General features: G+C 50.1%; 1 protein-coding gene across 4 annotated transcripts in view; it reads left to right on the top strand.

Annotated features, from left to right (window-relative positions):
* IGSF3 (immunoglobulin superfamily member 3) overlaps nt 1-19,306 on the top strand; it is a 101,228-nt gene that overhangs the window by 68,685 nt on the left and 13,237 nt on the right. For 3 of the 4 annotated variants that reach the window (XR_009005057.1, XM_057526687.1, XM_057526694.1), the window contains exons 5-9: nt 863-1,252; nt 2,650-2,709; nt 5,438-5,839; nt 8,537-8,941; nt 18,127-18,537. Coding sequence is in view for 3 of the 4 variants with exons in the window: in XM_057526687.1 (XP_057382670.1) it covers nt 863-1,252; nt 2,650-2,709; nt 5,438-5,839; nt 8,537-8,941; nt 18,127-18,537 (1,668 nt within the window). In the remaining variant the exon portion in view is untranslated. The remainder of the gene's footprint in view (nt 1-862; nt 1,253-2,649; nt 2,710-5,437; nt 5,840-8,536; nt 8,942-18,126; nt 18,538-19,306) is intronic. The other variant, XM_057526705.1, reaches the window with a different exon arrangement.

The raw sequence follows: 19,306 nt of genomic DNA, 5'->3' as shown, positions 1-19,306 counted from the left end.
TGACAGGTGATAGATTAGTGAAAAGACATTAGTTTTCACTTTTCCTATGCAGTTTTGTTAGGGATTGTCTTACCTGTGTCTTATTTCCAGTATTCACTTGGGGGTGGAGGACATCTTTCTCTCTCTCTCTCCAGATGGATGGATAGATAGATAGATACATAGATAGATGGATAGATAGATAGAATGTTTATTTGGATTGGGGTCAGCACCTGGGGCACTGGGTAATTTGTCTCACAAGTCTCAGCAGCGTCATGTCTATAATATCTACTGAAAATATTTGTAATCCTGATGCTTTAATGGAGTTCTGGGCATATAGATCAAGGATGGACCTTTGTAATCTGCCGTGCAAGTGCAGATTTTTTTTTTTTTTTGGCTTAAACAATAAGAAAATTTTATTGGTCATGCAACAGAAGTCCCAAGAAAGTACACGGTGACTCAGGCAGTTATTAATCTACTAGTTCATGACATCATTAAAAGACCAGGTTTTAGTCTTTTTTCTGCTCTATCTTATTCAGTATATCAGCCATGCCCTCATAATCACAACATGGCTGTAATCTGCCGTGCAAGTGAAATTAGGAGTGATATTGCTTGCCTACCTCAGAGTCTAACCTAGGGCATTATACGCTGCAGAGAGAGTCCTGTCGACTTGATTGGGATAACAAGCCGTTTAGACTCTCTGGGTCTGGCTACCTTTGAGTTCTGTGATATTCGAGAGTTTTTCTCTCAAGACAAGCGTGGAGGTGCCTTCCCAGTAGTCAGCTTGGTGAGAAGGTGTGGGTGGGTGGGAATTTGCTGATGCAGTTTGGAGAGCCGGGGCCCTCGGTCACCCAGCATGCATCCGTTTTGTTATTTGTTTTCTCAGACAAAGAGTTCACCGTTCGGCTGGAGACGGAGAAGCGGCTGTACACGGTAGGTGAACCGGTGGAGTTCAGGTGCATCCTGGAGGGGCAGAACACTCCCGACCGTTACTTTGCCGTCTCCTGGGCCTTCAACAGCTCGCTCATTGCCAGCATGGGGCCGAACGCTGTGCCGGTCCTCAACAGTGAGTTCACCCATCGGGAGGCCAGGGGCCAACTCAAGGTGGCCAAGGAGAGCGACAGTGTCTTCGTGCTGAAGATTTACCACCTCCGCCAGGAGGACAGTGGGAAATACAACTGTCGTGTGACAGAGAGAGAGAAGACAGTCACCGGGGAATTCATCGACAAGGAGAGCAAGCGTCCCAGGAACATTCCTATCATCGTCCTCCCCATCAGTAAGTGGAGGGATGTGCTGCTTCCTTCTCCTCCCGCTGGTCTGGTTCAGTAGCTAGCACCGTCTGAGAGAAGTCGGGGCAGAGGAGAAGAGCCATGGGGAGGGAAGGGCAGGGCGGGGCAGGTTCAGTCAGAGCTGGCAGAGGAAACCTGTTAGCCCCTCTCCTTTCTCCAGCTCACCTGCCCACACTTAGCAACCGCCCCCCACCACCCGGTAGGCAGAGCATCAGGTGCATGTTTGCAGGCTGGAGGGGGGCATGGCAGATCCTAGCGCTAGCAGCTCTGTGTAAACGCCTGCATTGCCAGCTCAGCCTGGAGGCCAACCAGGAATCCAGGACAGCTGTTTGCTCCTGTGTGGGAATTAAGTCCCAGAAGAAGTGGGTGGATGCCTGTCTTGAAATCTCACTTAAGAGGGTTGGTCTTTTATGGGAGGATTTTAAATGCTAAAGTGCATTATTAAGAAGGATTTGCTCTCTGGGTTTTGGAGGTATAGGGATTGGCATTACCCTAATTGTCTATCCCCTATCGGAATTGGGTTTTTAAAAGTCAGTGGATGGGACCTCTCACATCTTCCTGGAGCACAGGCTTTTAAAGCTTAGCTTATTTCCAAGGCTGCTTAGGTGGGCTCCCTGCCTCCTGGTAGCTGGCATTGTCTGGGTGGGTATCAGTCAGGACTGGGGACTCGGGGGGCTACCTGTGTTTGCTTATGTTGGGTTTAATTCTCCATAGTATCAGGATGTTCTCATTAATATCTCATTTCTCTCATAGTTTTGTTTTTAGTAAAATGAGAAAGCTTAGAATGCCCTGATTTTAAGCAAGATGGTGAAGTTTTTTAAACTAACCTTTAACCTATTTCTCCACTGCTCAAGCTGTTCTTTCTCTTAGCCCTGTAATGATTCCCTTTACATTTTCATTTACACTTTTACATATTTAATGTAGCTTCAAGTGTGAAGAAAGGAAACAGACAACAGGGGTCTTGCCACTCTTTTTTTCTTTTCTCGCCAACAGGATGACTTTCCTTTGTGCTTTTTTTTTTTTTTTTTACATCTCTCTCTCACACACATCTCATTATCTTGAAATTCTTTTCTTTCTTAGACTGTTTCCCCCTGCAATGCCTAGCATGGTGCTTTGCGTAGGGTAGGTGCTTGCTAAATATTTGTAGAATGGAATTTGTTAAACTGGATGCCCACTCTCTTTAGTATTTTCCTGTCGGACTGCGCCTGCCTTAACCACGGTCTCTCTACTTTTAAATCTGCAACTAATTCCTCATTGTTCTGTAAGGATCCAGGGAAGGACAGCCACACTGTGTACCTCCCTATTTTTTTGTACTAAGAGATTTCCTCCATCCCCTTCCAAGAACTTGTTTGATGATCTGTGGCCTGCTATATTGCTTTTCCAGCAGATAACTGGGTAGTTAAAGTCCCCCAGCACCACCAGATCCTGCCCCAAGGCCACTTGGGTAAGTCTACCAAAGAACAACAGTGATCACATCGGTAATGGTGATAATAAAAACTCGGATTTTTAATGGCGCTTTTCCTCTCAAGAGCCCAAAGTGCTTCTGCGTATATCATCTCCTTCTCCGCTCCCACCCCTCCAATCCTTGGAGAGGCCAGGATTCTATTCATCCTGTGAATGAAGAGGCCAGAGCACCATACAGGGACATGGCCGAGCCGGTTCTGATAGTGGTCGAGCTTGCATCGCATTAGAAGTATTTGCTTCTAACTCCAGATTCACTGCTCTGCGCTTAGCCTGTGCTCCGTCATCAACCTCCTGATTTGAAATTTCGTTTGTAACCGTGCACTCAGATTCTCATTAGTTCTGTCCTAGTTTTCATTTAATCCAGAGAGTTTTAAATTGTTGGCTGCCTTTTCTCAGGCCTGAGAACACTTGTAAATAGTCTTAACGGGCAGTCAGCACTGTGTCTGCATTTGCCTTTGCCTGGGCTGCGGAATCGTTTTGCTTCTCGTAGTTTCACATCTCACTGCGTGGTTTTTCCAGGCTTGCTCAAGTAACAGCACCAAACAGCAGCCCTTGTAACAAACAAGCCAGGGCTTATAGAAGATAGAGCCCATTGGGGTGACAGTAGGGGGTGGGAGTGATGTCCTGCAAGTCATTCTTTTGCTTAAGGCAAGCAAAGGGATTTTTTTTCCATTGATGCCGAAGTTGCCCTTCTTTAATTCCTCACTGATAACGCTGGAAGTGAGTCATTAATGAGTCTTTAATCTGAAGAGGAATATTGTTATTATTAATGATGATGATGAAAAATAATTACCCCATCTAATACTCTCAGTGTCGTGACCCTAAGAAGTAGGACTCTTAGTATCTCCATTTTGCACATAAGAAATGGAAGCTTGGGTAGGTTAAGTAAGAGCCCCAAGATTGCAGAGTTAGGAAGCAGTAGACCTGGGCCTGAGCGTGGTCTGCCTGCCTCCAAATCCTTGCTTTCAGCCACTACTGCTACAGATGTAGCTACTCGGGAGCCCCATCATCTCCATGACTCATCTAGGTATGGCTCCTGGGAAAATTCCTCTTCCCCACCCTGTCTGTCTGGACCTTTTTTCATGTGAAACAAGCCAATCCAGAATGGGTGGCAGACATGTTCACTATAGCAAGAGCTCCATGCCTGGGCTCAATGCTCATCTTTGCATGTTTCTGCCTGTGAGGGAAACACACGGGAGAAAAGATTGATTCAAATGCATGGTCATGGGTATGCTTTTTCCCTCAGTAATTGGGTGTGCTTCTTAATCTGGGATTTGATTTACTGATTGATTTAAAATTGATGTATGTGTTTCATGTGGATGGTGCCCAGAAAACTGGAGCCGAATTAGTCTGGTACTTTCTGTTTTTTAATACTTAAGGGCTTTTGGAGCTCTATAGATAATTATACAAAATAATCTATGCATAATTAAGATAGATTAAAGTATCCACACTCTTTATAAAAACAAAGAGTTAATGGGAATAATAAAATTAATTATGATCATGGTAACCAGTTTTTGAAAACCTATGTATTAGGTGATTTATAGACATTGTCTCATTTACCTTTTAATCTTTAAAGAACTGCACAATGTAGCACTCTCCGTATCTCATAGAAGAAGGCATGTAGAGCTTAAATAATTCCATTGAGGGAGTTCACATAGCTAAGTGACTAGCAAAGGAGCGAAGGAGAGAGGAATACTTATCCCAGAGTTTGATTGGCAGAAAGTCAAGGTCAAGAGCAGCGGAACCCCAGGGCTGAAGGTGGACAGCCGCAGGAAGGCGAGCCACCGGCTTTGGTCTGTTCCTGTGTGTTAATCAAAATATGAAAGCTTGCTCCCTGCACACGCTGTGAAATGAGGCCATCTGTGCTCCATTACTGCCCACACCCAAGCAAGCACGTGTTGTCCTCCAAATACTTCCTGTCACTTTTTTTTTTTCTACCTCCTGATATTGCCCTGAAGGACTCAAATGGCATGTATGGATGTTCAGCTTTTATTTGACTGCCATAGCCCTAAATTACGGGAAGATTCGGTGAAGTAGAATTTTCGAGGTATTCAACTTACTGAAAATCCGAGTCAAAAATTCTTGAACCCTGCTGAACACATTACAGTCATCCTTCAGATTCCGAGGGGGATTGGTTCCAGGACCGCCCCAAATCTGCGGATGCTCAAGTCCCTTTTATAAAATGTCATTGGATTTGCATATAACCTACGCACATCATCTCTAGATTACTTATACCTAATACAATGTACATGCTATGTAAAGAGTTGCCAGTGCACAGCAAATTCAAGTTTTGCTTTTTGGAACCTCCTGGAATTTTTTTTCTTTTTTTGGCATGTTTTCTATCCATGGTTGGTTGAATCCATGGATGTGGAACCAGGGGATATGGAGGGCCTGATGAATTGCTTTGTGCCTTAAGGGTAATGTCTTTCTGTTCTGATTCAGTCTCAGGTCTTAGACGCTCGTGATCCCACACGTTATCTTTGTATCCAGTAAAGGGCCTCCTAGGTTATCAGATCTAAAATCACAGGGAGCGAAACCCAGAACCAGCCAGGGCTTGCAGCAGCAGCAAGTGTCAGAGTGCTTGCATCCTCCAAGGTCCCCTTGTACCTGCCTAGAGTGACATTTGTACCCCTCCTCCTTTGATGTCAGTGGGGAGGGCTCAGTGGAGCCCAGAAAACCCCAGCGTGGCACTCTCTCCCTCTGCACAGAGAGCAGCATCTCGGTGGAGGTGGCCAGCAACGCCAGCGTCGTCCTGGAGGGCGAGAACCTACACCTCTCCTGCAGCATCCGCACAGCGGGTAGAGCCCTAGGCCGCTTCTCCGTCATCTGGCAGCTGGTGGACAGGCAGAACCGCCGCAGCAACATCATGTGGCTGGACCGGGACGGCACCGTGCAGCCTGGCGCGTCCTACTGGGAGCGCAGCAGCTTTGGGGGCGTCCAGATGGAGCAGGTGCAGCCCAACTCGTTCAGCCTGGGCATCTTCAACAGCAGGAGGGAGGACGAGGGCCAGTACGAATGCCACGTGACCGAGTGGGTGCGGGCAGTGGACGGCGAGTGGCAGGTCGTGGGGGAACGCCGGGCCAGCACCGTCGTGTCCATCACGGCTCTCGGTAAGTAAGCTCGGTAGTCTTTTCGTGGGCCCTTTGGGGTGATGCTCCCTTGTCAAGACTCCTGTAGGAGACAGACGGCACCTTCCAAAGGGTTTGATTGAAGAAAGTATTTATGGAAGTGTGGATGGGGTTCAAGGAACCAACAGTGGTTCTCCGTGGTGGGCCCTGGGGATGGGCAACAGCTGGGCGCTGTTACTACTCCTTGGTCTGGGTGGTAGGAGTGAAGTTGTAAGGATTCTGGCCAGGGGAGTGGTGGCCCCAGGTGGAGGAACAAAGGCCACTGCCAAAATTAACCTGGAAGAGCAGGAGCAAATCCTCTCCCTCCTGCACCCCAGGCCCTCCTGTACCAGGGGCTCAGCCCTCCTAAAAATTCAGAGCAGGGCAGAGAAGGGTAGAAAATCACCTTTTGCCATTTATTTAGCCCTCACTACCCTTCCTGGCTGAGTGTAAGCACTTAAGCTTAATTGTCCCTTGGAATCCTCACCTAGCCTACAGATAGACACTGTCATTTTACAAGGAGACTAGTGAGACAAGTTGGCTAATTTGCCCAGGACTATAGCTTTTAAGTGACAGACACACAATCTGAACCCAGGAAACCAGCAATCTGTCTTAAATTTTTTTTTCAAAGCCTGTGTTTTTACCTTTTCCTCTATAAGGCTCTTCCTAAAGAAAGCCATTTCCTGATTAGCATGAAATGAAAAGATACCTTGACATTTGCTAAAACCAAAGAATATTAGATTTGCTTCTCACAGGGTGAAGAGGCTTCTATCAACATTTATCTGCCTAATAGAATCAGTATATTAAAAGACCAATCTGCTACTTTGCTGGGGAGGTAACCTGTCATGTTAGGTGTTTCTGTTTGTTAAGAGACTGTGACGTCAGTTGTCCTCAGTGACTTTGCATCCCACCCCTGGGACCATGCTGCCACCTTCCTCATAGGTAAGGCTGGTGGCGCTTTGGACCGTCTTACCCCAGTAAAGATGGCAACACCAAGTGGTTTTGCCCCCAACAAAGTCCTTTTTCACCGCCTGCCCCAGATTAGAATTATTTTTACTTTCCATAAGCTTAATCCCAAAGGTTGACCTGCTTTCTGCACTCATCATCCCATTCAGATTTCTGTCTCTGGAAACCTCATCCAGTGGTTGAGTTTCCAGGTCAGCTCACTCCCCGTGTCTCTGCTCAGTATCCTGTGTGGACACATGGAAATGGAACCTGTGAGGAAAGTCCTGGGCGTCCAGCAGAGGGAGTCTTTCCCATCCTGTGAGGCTAGGAATGTCTGAGGGGTGGTTAGGGTTAGAAGTAATTCTACAGCATCAAGTTGTCCTCTGAGTTTTTTCATATTCACCGTATGTCTGTGGTTCCCATAGCCAGAGCTTACCAAGGGGCTCTGGCCAGGCTCTGACAAAAGATTCATTCGGTGCCTTGTTTTTTACCTGTGAAGTTTAAAGTACTTTCCTTTATGTCTGTTTGTTTTTTAAACAAACTACATATTTAACAAAATATAGTATATACTGTGTGTCAGGTACTATTCCAAGTATTTTATAAATACTAACTCATTTAATCTTCACAAGGACCCATTTTACAGATGGGGAAATAGAGGCAGAGAGAAGTTAAGTAACTTGCTCAAGGTCACATAGCTAGAAAGTGCCAAAGTTGGGCATCTGGCTCCAGGGTCTGTGTGCGTTTAACCACTGTCTTATGCTTCCTGGGAGTAAAGCAACCTAATAAGCCCCCTGGAATCAGTGGCACACAGATTTGTAGCGTGACTGCCATTTACTGCCAGCTCGATAGTGGACAATTTATCTACCCTCTCTGGGCCTCAGTTTCCTCATCTGTAAGAAAGGGGTGATGGATTCAGTGAAGAGTGATGAAAGCCAAGCAGTTGGCACCATGCCTGGCCCATAGTGCTCAGGAAATATGGCTGCTGTCAGTTTTATGATCATAACGAATGTGTTAACAGTCAGTCGTATTTCAAGGCTGAGGGGACTCTGATCACTTCTACTGAGGAGTCAGTATTGGGGATTAGTGATGCTGGACTATGGAGAGACTCAGCCTAGTGCACCTGCAGGGCCCCAGCTCACCCCAGGTCCTCCTTGGTGAAGGTCAGTCCCTCCTGCTGTGGGTCCCTCGCTGCCTCTTTGCCCTGGATTCCGTGGGGAGGTGGGAGAGGGACCGGAGAGCAAGCCGGCGCTGCCCAGCCCTGGGAGCACAGGCACCTGCTCCACCTGCCTCCCCTGCTCCGGCACTGACGCACTGGTGGGCCAGGCACAGGGGCCGTCCGGGCTGGGGCAGGGTGCATCCACCTGAGTGTGATGAAGGAAATCGGCCCTGGGGCTCTTTTCTCCTGTTGCAGCGCGGAATCCCAAGATATCTAGGGATGGCCCCGCCTGCATGCACTCAGTCCCTGTGAGTGGGACTGATCCAGCACAAATCCACATGAGGGTTTCATCGGGAAGAGTTTGCTAGTGCTGCTTAAGGAGGGTTGCCGCCGGCCTCTTTCTGTGGGGTCCTGTGAACTGCTGGGTTTGCGTGTCAACACGCTAGCAAAAGTAATACTGGCCTGGGCATCCAAAGAGCCCCATGTGTGAGCCTTTGCTCTGTCATGCTAGCTTTTGCCAGGAGCCCTGTCACTGCGTCGCATGGCCCTGAGAAAGCCAAGTGTTTCCTCTGGCCTGAGTTTCTCTGCTCTCTTTCCAGAAACGGGCTTTGCAGTCACTGCCATCTCCCGCACGCCGGGGGTGACCTACAGTGACTCCTTTGACCTGCAGTGCATCATCAAACCCCATTACCCCGCCCGGGTCCCCGTGTCAGTGACGTGGCGGTTCCAGCCGGTGGGCACCGCCGAGTTCCATGACCTGGTGACCTTTACCCGGGATGGAGGAGTCCAGTGGGGGGACAGGTCCTCCAGCTTCCGGACCCGAACGGCCATTGAAAAGGCTGAGTCCAGTAACAACGTCCGGCTGAGCATCAGCCGAGCCAGCGACACGGAGGCGGGCAAGTACCAGTGTGTGGCAGAGCTGTGGCGGAGGAACTACAACAACACCTGGACGCGGCTGGCCGAGAGGACCTCCAACCTGCTGGAGATCAGGGTGCTGCAGCCAGGTGAGGGGCCCGGGGTCCCCCACGCCTGCTCCGGCTGAGGAGACCCGCAGGGAGGCGGGAAGTGTCGTGCGCTGAGCCCTCGGCCCGGCTGCTCCTATTTCCCAACTTTCTAGTTTGAGAAATTTCAAGTGTGTAGGAAGTCGCAAGACTCGTATTCCCTTTTGGTGATGACCAGTTGTTAACATCTTACCGCGTTTGTTTCTCCCTCTGTGTGTAATTTTTTGTTGTTTTTGAACCATTTGAGGGTAAGTTGCCAACGTCAGGATAGTTCCTTCTAAATACGTCAGTGTGTATCTCTGAAGATCAGGACTTTGTCCCACCCGACCACAACAGTGTAATCAGACCCTGGGAATTTGACGTGATTATAGACAGTACTAGCATTTCCCCAGTTGTCCTGAAAATGCCCCTTACGGTGTTTTTTCCTTCTAGGATCCAGTCAGGGGTCACACATTGTATTTAGTCGTCATGTCTCTTTATTTTTCTTTAATTTTTATCATTTGTTAAATTTTTATTTATTTATTTATGTTTAATAATTTGGCAGTTTCTTTTCTTTTTTAAAAAAATATTTATTTATTTATTTGGTTGCACTGGGTCTTAGTTACGGCTCTCGGGCTCCTTAGTTGCAGCTCGCCGGCTCCTTAGTTGCAGCATGCGAACTCTTAGTTGTGGCACGCATGTGGGATCTAGTTCCCTGACCAGGGATCGAACCTGGGCCCCCTGCATTGGGAGCACGGAGTCTTATCCACTGCGCCACCAGGGAAGTCCCTGTCGTGTCTCTTTAGACTCCTTTAATCTAGAATAGTTCCCCAGCCGCGTGTGCATGCGTGCGCGTGTGTGTTAAGACATTGATATTTGTGAAGCGTGCAGGCCAACTAGACTGTTTTGCAGAAAGCTCCATCTCTTAATGTCATCTCCTATAATCCTTGCAACAGTTGATGTGAACAAGGTACCACTGTCCCCCCCGTTTGCAGACAAGGAACCTCAGAGGCTAAAGGGAAACTAACAGGTACTTACTGAGTATTTGCTTTGTGCTAGGTGCTTAGGGTTGGTTATTTTATGAGAATTGCACAACAGCCTCAGGAAAGATTAAGTGATCAGCCCAGGGTTGCCTAGCTGGCGAATGGAGCCAAGGTTTGAATCCTTGTCCTTCCTTCCTCGACACTTTCCCTGACCCAGACCCTGTCCCCCTGCTCTGGATTTGAGCGCATGAGAGCAGGCAGGCGGGGTCTCTCTCGCAGCAGGTGACAAGGATGCACTCATTTGGGGAGCCTTAGTCAGGGGGCGTTCTGCAAACACTCGCCTTCATCAGGCCCTTCCCCTAACGCGGGGCAGAGGGTAAGTTAGTGCTGCTCTTATGGTTTCCTCCGTGTCTGTACCTGTCTCCGGTTAGGGTGGAAGCAGGTGGAGGGTGGACCCCGGCCCTGGCTCCTGCTTCCCTCCATTGCCTGGCCCCAAGCAGGAGAGCACAGGCATGCGTGCAACGAAGGGTGGGGGCTGGATGGGAGGTGACTTTGCAAAGACTCTTTTCTGACTTTCTGCCCCACCCACTTTGCCAAGATGGTTTGAACACCTTGCAGAAAGGATTTTTCTGCCTGCTCACAGCCATGATGTGTGCCCAGCCCGGTCTGCTCCACCACTGCAGATGGTCACGGTGCTTGTTATTTTCAGCAACGCGAGGTTACGAAATGGCAGTGTCTGGGCTTATCCTTCGCCTCTTCTAACCCCAGGACGGAGTCTGTATCGAACCAGTTTGGAACAAGTGAACTGTATAAATGATGGGACAGTTCCTTGGCCAATTAGAGCCTAAACTTGGACAACGAGATGCCGGGGAAGAGGCTGCTCTGGTGAAGTGGGTTTTCAGGTTAATGGAAGGCTAAGCAGAGACCCCATTTTATGTGAACCCTTGTTGTGGAAAGTGCCGAGGGACCCGCTTGCCTGCCTCGCTGAGTAATTGCACCCTTTGTGGTCTCCTCTGGCCTCAGGGTCGGGCTGTGAGCCTCCTTGGTGCCCGTCACGTGGTTCCAGCTGCAGAAGGTAGAGGAAGGGCTGACCCCAGGACCTTGCCTAGCCTTGCCTTTTTGAATAAATCCCTAATAGTTGCTTGTTTGTCTCACGACTTAGAATCTAAGGCTGGAGTGACTCAGGGAAGAAAATGGAGTTAGGTCATTGAAGGTTCTAGTTATTTGGATTCAGATCAATTCATGGTGCTACTAAAGGGGAAAAGGGTCAAAGATGTATTAAATACGTCTTGGGTGCCAGGCTCTGTGCTTAGTACCTCTGTTTTCTTTTTAAATTCATCCAGCAATGAAATAATATAGATGCTTTTATGCCCATTCTGCTAATGAGGAAAGCCAGGCTCCCAGTGTTTAGGAGCCTTGATGGAGGCAAACCAGCTTGTCAAATGGAAAACAGATTGGAACAAGACTGGAGCCTAGGTCGTTCTGATGTCCATATATCTCTATTTTCCATTACATCATTTTATTGCCCCCTGGAGAATAGTCAGGGGACCCAGGATCTGCTCTGACCCAGACACTGTCTTCGTGTCTCCTGTGGCTTACACTGAGTCAGTTTGTTTGTGATTTCACTGTAAAGCGAGAACTAGCAGTGGCTGGCGTGGGAAACTTGGGAGGCAGCAGCAGCGTGCGTGGCCTCTGCTCAGAGGTGCATGGTAATGCACTTGGCTGGCCCTCTGGGGGCCGCAGAGAGCAAGGAGGGTGCTGAGGCTGGGCGGGCGCGGCCCCTGGGAAGGGCTGCGGCACCAGGGAGAGTGCACCCCCCTTAAGTGTTACAATCTCTCCTTATTAAATATTTATGCACTGAGCACTTAATATTTTCCAAAGGGCTTCATGTTCATTTTTACTCTTTTCCCCGCACACCCTGGTTGGTACTGGTGCTTTTATTTGGGGGAAGTAGAAGTGGAAAAATACCAGAGGGCTGACCGCGTGCCGGAGCGTGTACTGGACACTTGGTGTAGATGACCTCAGTCACCTTTGCTGCAGCCCTGGGAAGAAGCTACTGCTTTCCCATTTTATAAATGGAGTAACTGAGCCTCAGAGAGGTTGGGACTTGCCGGAGTCAAGAAATAGAGAGTGGGAAGTGGGGATGGGAACCCAGGTATGAACTTTATTAAAAAGCAGTTGGGGTGGATGAGAGGGAGACTTCGGCCTTTCTTAAGGCCATATAATAAAAAATTATTCTTTCTAGGACTTCCCTGGTGGTCCAGTGGTTTAAGGCTCCGCGCTTCCATTGCAGGGGGCACGGGTCTCATCCCTGGTTGGGGAACTAAGATCCTGCATGCTGCACGGCGCAGCCAAAAAAAGGGGGGAAAAGAAAGTATCCTTTCTGCATTCAGTTAATAGTATCATTTACAGAAGCGGTTTCTCTTTGTAGAGTGCTGTGTGGAGGCGGCTCAGCACCGGTAGCGGCAGAAGTAACAACAGTAACGATAGCAGCTAATCTCTGCTGAGCTTTTGTAGCATGCCCATTACCACCTTGAATGCTTTATATACAATAACATTCTTCGTTCTTAATTCATGCAATGCCATGAGGGGGTGCTAGCTTCACCCATTTTGTAGGTGAGGACACTGACACAGAGAATAGATAAATTCTCCAGTGATTCATAATAAGTGGCAGAGGCAAGATGCAAAACCAGACAGGCAGTCTGGCTCCAGAGTCCAGGCTCTTCATTTTATTTTATTATGGTAGTTTTTTTTTTCCCCTCAGGAATTCTCTTTGGTACCGCATACTTTGATTTAATCCCCGCTCTGTCTGGTTTACCATCCCTGAGCCCCTTTAGCAAATACTTAAATTTGTTCTTTTTAAGTTGGGGTCACAAGGTCCCTGTAGAGGTTCCTCAAGACACGGTTTGCTAATGGTATAGGAGTTTAAGTTGTGCCTCTTCGAATGCCTCTATTTGTTCTAACTTCTGCCACCAGGTGGCTCTAAGGCTTGGGGGCACCAGAGCTCAACCCAGTGCTGGCTTCTTTATGCTCTCCTTCCATACCTTGCCTCTCAAAACATGGATTCTTATCCCTGCTCTGGTGTTCTCCACAGGAATATCATCGCCCTCCCCCTGCCCCCAACCCTTTTAGAAGATGATTTTGTCCAATATTCTTATTCCAACAGCATGAGGCAGAAACCCAGGGACCATTGGCTCGCTCATGCCAGTCCATTTATCAGCCCTCCACAGCTGATGTCACTGGCTCCCAAGAAGGCTCTGTGTGGTCTGTGCCCCAGACCAGTCCTTTTGCCAGAGCCACCTGCTGACCTGACCACATCACGGGTATTTGTTTCTTTAAAATCTCTGGCTGGATGGCCTGATGAACGTGTTGTGGATCTCCTATTGACCATTCTAGACTTCCTGTTCCAAATGCACATCCCTAAGGTAATCTTCAAGGAACACCATCCCTCCTGTTTTGTTGTTGATCGGGCTTAGCCTTACTGCCATCGATGGCAGAGTGTGACCCCTCAAGGGGCATTTAGGCAAGCCTTTAAGCCAGGTCAACATATTCGATTCTGAGCTCCTAATCAATTCTTTTCTCTTTTAATTTTGAAGCATTGCTTTGCTTCTTTCTGATTTTCTTTAGCACCCAAAACACCCTCCAATTACATCTCCCTAAATACAGAGGAATAAGGGAAATGTCAGCACTCATATTCCAGATATTTACAACCATATCTTGGTTTGGCTATTAAATATTGCACGTTAAAATTGACGAAGCAGGGACTTCCTTGGTGGCGCAGTGGTTAAGAATCCGCCTGCCAATGCAGGACGCACGGGTTCAAGCCCTGGTCCGGGGAGATCCCACATGCTGCAGAGCAACTAAGCCCATGAGCCACAATTACTGAGCCCGCGCGCCTAGAGCCCGTGCTCCACAACAAGAGAAGCCACCGCAATGAGAAGCCTGCACACCACAACGAAGAGTAGCCCCAGCTCGCCGCAGCTAGAGAAAGCCCGTGTGCAGCAATGAAGACCCAACACAGCCAAAAATAAATAAATAAATTTATTAAAAAAAAAAACTTTGACGAAGCAATAAACACGCTTCCAGGAGGACAGCCTCCGGTGTAGAAAGCTGACTTGTCACTGGGTGTATTCTGCTGGGATTTTACTGATGGGCAGTCAGGATGAATATTCAGTACCCTCTGGATGCTGCCAAATCCGTTCTCTCCAATTTCTTATTGCTGACCTGGCAGATTGGCAGAGCTGAGGGCTTTTTCTTTGACTTCTGGGAGTCCAGGGCTTGTGACAGTGGCTCTCCTTGTCACAGTCTAGTAGGTGACAGGCTGCCCCATCCTTCAGAGGGATTGGCCCCTCCTTTCTTTCAGGAGAACCTGGGGTTCTCCTTCTGTCCCCTGTGCATGTGGCTTCTGCCCGCTGGCTGTTGACAGATAGAGTGAGCATGAGACCAGGAGCCCTAGAGGAGTGCCCACCCCGCCCCCCCGCGCCTCAGGCCTCGTTGTCATGGTAACACCCGGCGCAACTATTTGGAGTCAGTGAGCAAGGGTCACTGCTGTGTCTGCAGATGGGTGAGGCAGACAGGGCAGTAACCCTCCTTCTATGAGGACAGGTGGGACATGCGCGCGCGCGCGCGCGCGCACACACACACACACACACACACACACACACACACACACACACACACACACACACACACACACACACACACACACACACACACACACACTTCCCCCACAGCTCTTCCTTCATTCTCTCCCAGTCTGTTAGCTGACTTGCATCCCTCAGTTTGAAAAATCTCTGCTGTCCAGCCACTGGCCCCCTCTCCTCCTAACATGACTGATTACTGTCACGGATCTATAACAAAGAACAGAGTCTTCCTTTTCTCCCTCTGCTCCCTCACTGCCTGTATGCTACCCTCTGGCTGCTGCTTGCACCACTGCACAGAAACTGCTGTCTCTAGAGTTACCTGTGGCCCCCTCGCTGCCACACCTGTGGCTTCTCGAACTTAGCTCATCAGAATCACCTGGAGGGCACGTGAGCCCGCAGGTCTCTGGGCCTCACCTGTGGCGTTTGTGAGGCAGCGTCTCCACCCCAGGTGGTGCTGCTGCTGCCCGGCCACAGGTGATCCGAGGCCTCAGAAGGAAACTCTCCGGAGGCAGAAAGAAAGGGCCCTTCCCTCCGGCAGGGAACAGCCCCGCTCTGGAAGTCGTGAGGTGCCTGAGAAGGCGGCTGCTGGGTGCGCTGGCGTCTGGGCTCGCAGGCGGGGTGCTGAATGGTGGGGCCTGGCCCGCAGCCTCACACCCTTCTTCCTGCCTCTTCCTCCTGCTGACTCACTGTTGGCGATTAACCAAGTCCTCAGCATCTTGTCTTTCACCTTTGTGTGTATTGCCTAAGTCCATTTCACTCACACAGCCAAGTCCAAGGTTTCTCGGGCTTTCAGGTGCATCTGAGTCACCTGGGGGTCTTGTTAAAAGGCAGAGTCTGGTTCAGGAGGTCTGGGGTGGTGGGGCCCAAGAGCCTGCATTTCTGACAAGCTTCCAGGCGACACGGATGCTGCCAGTCCGTGGACGATACTTTCAGTAGCAAGTTTGCCACTTAGGTCTGGCAGTTCTCGATCTCATAGGGAGCTTTGAACGTGGGACTGAGCCCGGAAACCGAAAAGAAAGGGGCATAGTGAAAATGTACTGCGTGTTTATTATAGACCAGGTCCTGTGCTAAACTCTTACTGTAGGATATTGCTTTTAATCTGCACAGCACTCCTCTCAGGTAAATGCTGTGATTGTTCTCATCTTGCAGATGAAAATGCCTACGGTTCTTGAGGGGGCTGGGCTCTCCCAACCCCACGGAGGAAGGTGGTGCTAGCAGGCTGCGCACCGCCCAGGGCAGCGCTGGGCAGGACGTGTGAGTGCTTCCTAATTAGTCGTGCAGGCTGCTGTCTCCCCTGGGCTTCAGGAAAGGTCCTCCCTGTCCTTGAGAAGCAGGAGGAAATTCAGAGTGTAGACGAGGAGCCTGACCCCTTGCCTGCCTGTCAGACATGCACCAAATTTCAAAAATGCCCCTCTTTCAAGCTTTTCAACACCTCACAATATTTTGACGTGGGAAGGAGGGGAAAAAAATGGAAATGCTTTGAAACAATTCTCTTCCTTGGATTCTTGTTCTCAGACTGACCATGTGACTGAGCTGAAGTTTAGTCATAGGCATCCCGTTTAATATATGCGGTTACTATAGCAATGGAGGTTTCCTTAGTAACAGTTGCAAAAAATAATCTGGCCCCAATTAATAATGCATTTTAAAGCTCTTTCTGCTCTACACTGAACAACCCAGTTTTTTGGGCCCAGAACCAGATAATTCAGGTGGTGTCATTTGCTCTGATAGAGATATCATTTGCATGCGGTGAATCGGGTTGGAAAGGAATGAAAAGGGAGCTGGTGGTTTCAAGTATTAGAGGCAGCGGATATGAAAAGTCGACTGGCAAGCTAATGTGAATCTAGTTTCCAGAGCTTGGTTGCTTGCTGGTAAAGCCTGCCCTGGATTCCAGTGCCCTGGAGGACTTGGTGCGTTTGAAGAAGGGAGAAGGCAGGAGACTGGGCTTGTTCCCAAAAAAAGATGAAACCAGAAGGGTAGGGTCATGGGCCAGGGGATTTCTCTCAGACGGGTGCCGGGTGTATTCTTGATGGCTTGAGAAGGTCTGTAGGTACGTGAATCCAGCTTCCTTTGTGAAGAGTGTCCCCTGATTTAGCACCGGGAAACAGCCTCAGAGTTGCTTTTGTAGTCATGGTATTGGGTGTCGGATTCTGCCGTACTTAGCTCGCTGAATCCTCTCGGCCACTCAGAACCTTTGTCTGTGGGTTACCCCAGTGCCCAGGTGACAGTCTGGGGCTTTCAGAAGTTTCAGTTGCCTTGGTGCATGGAACTTGGTGGAGGAACTTGGAATTGTGACTTTTTCCTTTTTTCTCTTTTTCAGTAGGGGGAAGGTGGTGGGTAGGGGAAGCAGAGCCAAGTATAATAATGATGGAATGGGTGAGATCTCAAATTACCTTCATAAGATATATTTCATTAGACCGTGGCTTCTTGCCACCTTAAAGGAGAGCACGGTCATTAATTAGCAGGTAGGGTGGCCCTCTGGAGTCTGCCCTCCCTCCTGGTTTTGGAGCAGGATCGTGAGGGGAAGGGGAGGCCGGAGTTGGCTCTGTTCTGTCCCATTGTTTGTCATTTTCTTCTCTGCCTTCTCTCTTCCCATCCTCCAGGAAGAGCACCCCAGCATCCTCCAGCCACCTGCTACCGTAGTCCTCCAGCTCACTCTCGTTCGCTCACCCGCTCACTCACTCACTCACTAACTCACATATCCCAGCAAACACTGATTGAGTGGGTGCTCTCCAAAGCCCGAATCTGGGGGTGCGGTTATGAGAACATCTCCAGGCAGGACCGTCTTATTCTTCAGAGCACCCCCAGCACTTAGCCTCGTGAGGGGCACGGAGTGGGCACACTCTAAATATTTGCAGATCAAATGGAGAAAGCTTGATCTCTGCTCTTGGGGAGCTCGTGGATAGCATGGGAGGGAAGTAAGGAAAAACAAGCTGAAGATGCGTGAGGGTGCTGATGGGAGCACAGAAGAGGGGCATCTGACCCAGTGGGATGGGGGTGAGGGAGAGGAGGACTAGAGGGGGGTGAGTAGGGAGAAGGGCCGGAGGGGAGATGGTAGGAGACAGGCAGGGAGGGCAGCTGAGCAGAGACCGAGCTCAGGGCGGAGCAGCATGAGGAGGTGTGCTGTGGGTGTGACGGGGGAGGCTTGGAGGTGAGTGAGGACAGCGGGGCGAGGGCCAGATCCTGGAGGGACTTTGTACTGTGAAAGGAATTTTTTTTCTTGTCTGTAAGCAGTTGGGAGCCATTAAACTTCTTAAGCAGGGAATTGATACGGGCTGGGTGTGTTTTTGCCGGATCCCCCTGGCGGCCATATGATGGCAGGGAGAGCTGGCAGGAGACCAGTAGAGATGGTGAGGACCTGAGCCAGGGAGAGGCAAGGAGGAGGCAAGCGGAGGGTTCTTTGGGGTGAGATTGGCTCTGTTCTGCTGTCCTCAGGCCGAGCCACGCTTTGGGGGAAGCCCACCAGTGTTTGGTACTCTAGGAGCTGTGCTGGACGAAACCAGGCGGGGAGCCTGGAGGCGGGACTTGGGCCACATTTCCAGGGGTTTGTGGTGATTCTGCTGAAGCACCCCCTTTTCCTTTGCAGTGACAAAGTTGCAGGTGAGCAAATCAAAGAGGACCCTCACCCTGGTGGAAAACAGGCCCATCCAGCTGAACTGCTCAGTCAAGTCCCAGACCAGCCAGAACTCCCACTTCGCCGTGCTCTGGTACGTCCACAAGCCCTCGGATGCCGACGGCAAGCTCATCCTCAAAACCACCCACAACTCCGCCTTTGAGTACGGCACCTACGCCGAGGAGGAGGGCCTGAGAGCCAGGCTGCAGTTTGAGAGGCACGTGTCCGGGGGTCTGTTCAGCCTCACTGTCCAGAGAGCCGAGGTCAGCGACAGTGGCAGCTACTACTGCCATGTGGAAGAGTGGCTGCTGAGCCCCAACTACGCCTGGTACAAGCTGGCAGAGGAGGTTTCGGGGCGCACAGAAGTCACTGTGAAGCAGCCAGGTAAGGATAGACGGTGCAGCCAGCCTGGGCCCGTAGGCTGAGTGCAGAGACTGCCCGGGGGTGGCAGGGCTCTGCGGGGTCCATGATGGATGTGCGTGCGGTACGGGGCATCATCCTAGGTCACTGCAGGCCCACCCACTTCACCTAGTGGGTCCTGGTGCTGCTGGCGAACTCAGAGAAGCATCCTCCGTCAGCATCTGCTGTTGTACACAGCATCTTCACCCGGGAGAGGCCCGAGGGGCAGCTGGGGGTCGCAAGGTGCGGCAAGGCCGGATCCCCGGCAGCGCCTGGATCTCATTCTGGGTTTGCAGTTTGCACCTTGGATCTCGGCCTGGTGCCAGCTCCACACCCAGGCTTCCTGCCTGGGAGGCATTTTCTGGCTTCCCCTTCTTCCTTACCACGCACAGCCCACGGATGAGCCCTTCCTGTCTCTGAACGGAACCACCCCTCGGCCCCCTCTCAGACCCTGTGGGTGCAGCCTTTATTCCGTTTATATCCTGCTCCCTGGCAGATGGCGTCTGACTTCTGCCCGAGCACTTCCCAGGAGGGAGAGCTGACTGCCTCCACAGCCCTCAGTCCCACTTTTGGGCAGCCCTGGTTGTTGAAAAGTTGCTCCTCCCTGTAATTTCCCTCTCAGGTTTTAGGTCTGCCCGAGAACAACCCAAGATTAGCCTTGAGTCATATCCTTTCCACCATGTGAAGGGAGCCCTTTCTCCTTGTTGAAAAGCTCTAGTTCTTTGGACTTCTCACATAGTGTGGCCCTAAGCTC

The sequence above is a fragment of the Balaenoptera acutorostrata genome, chromosome 1 (genome assembly GCF_949987535.1).
Source record: "Balaenoptera acutorostrata chromosome 1, mBalAcu1.1, whole genome shotgun sequence".
Classification (NCBI taxonomy): Eukaryota; Metazoa; Chordata; class Mammalia; order Artiodactyla; family Balaenopteridae; genus Balaenoptera; species Balaenoptera acutorostrata.
Note: the sequence above shows the minus strand (reverse complement) of the source record. Positions and strands in the feature narration are given on the sequence as shown.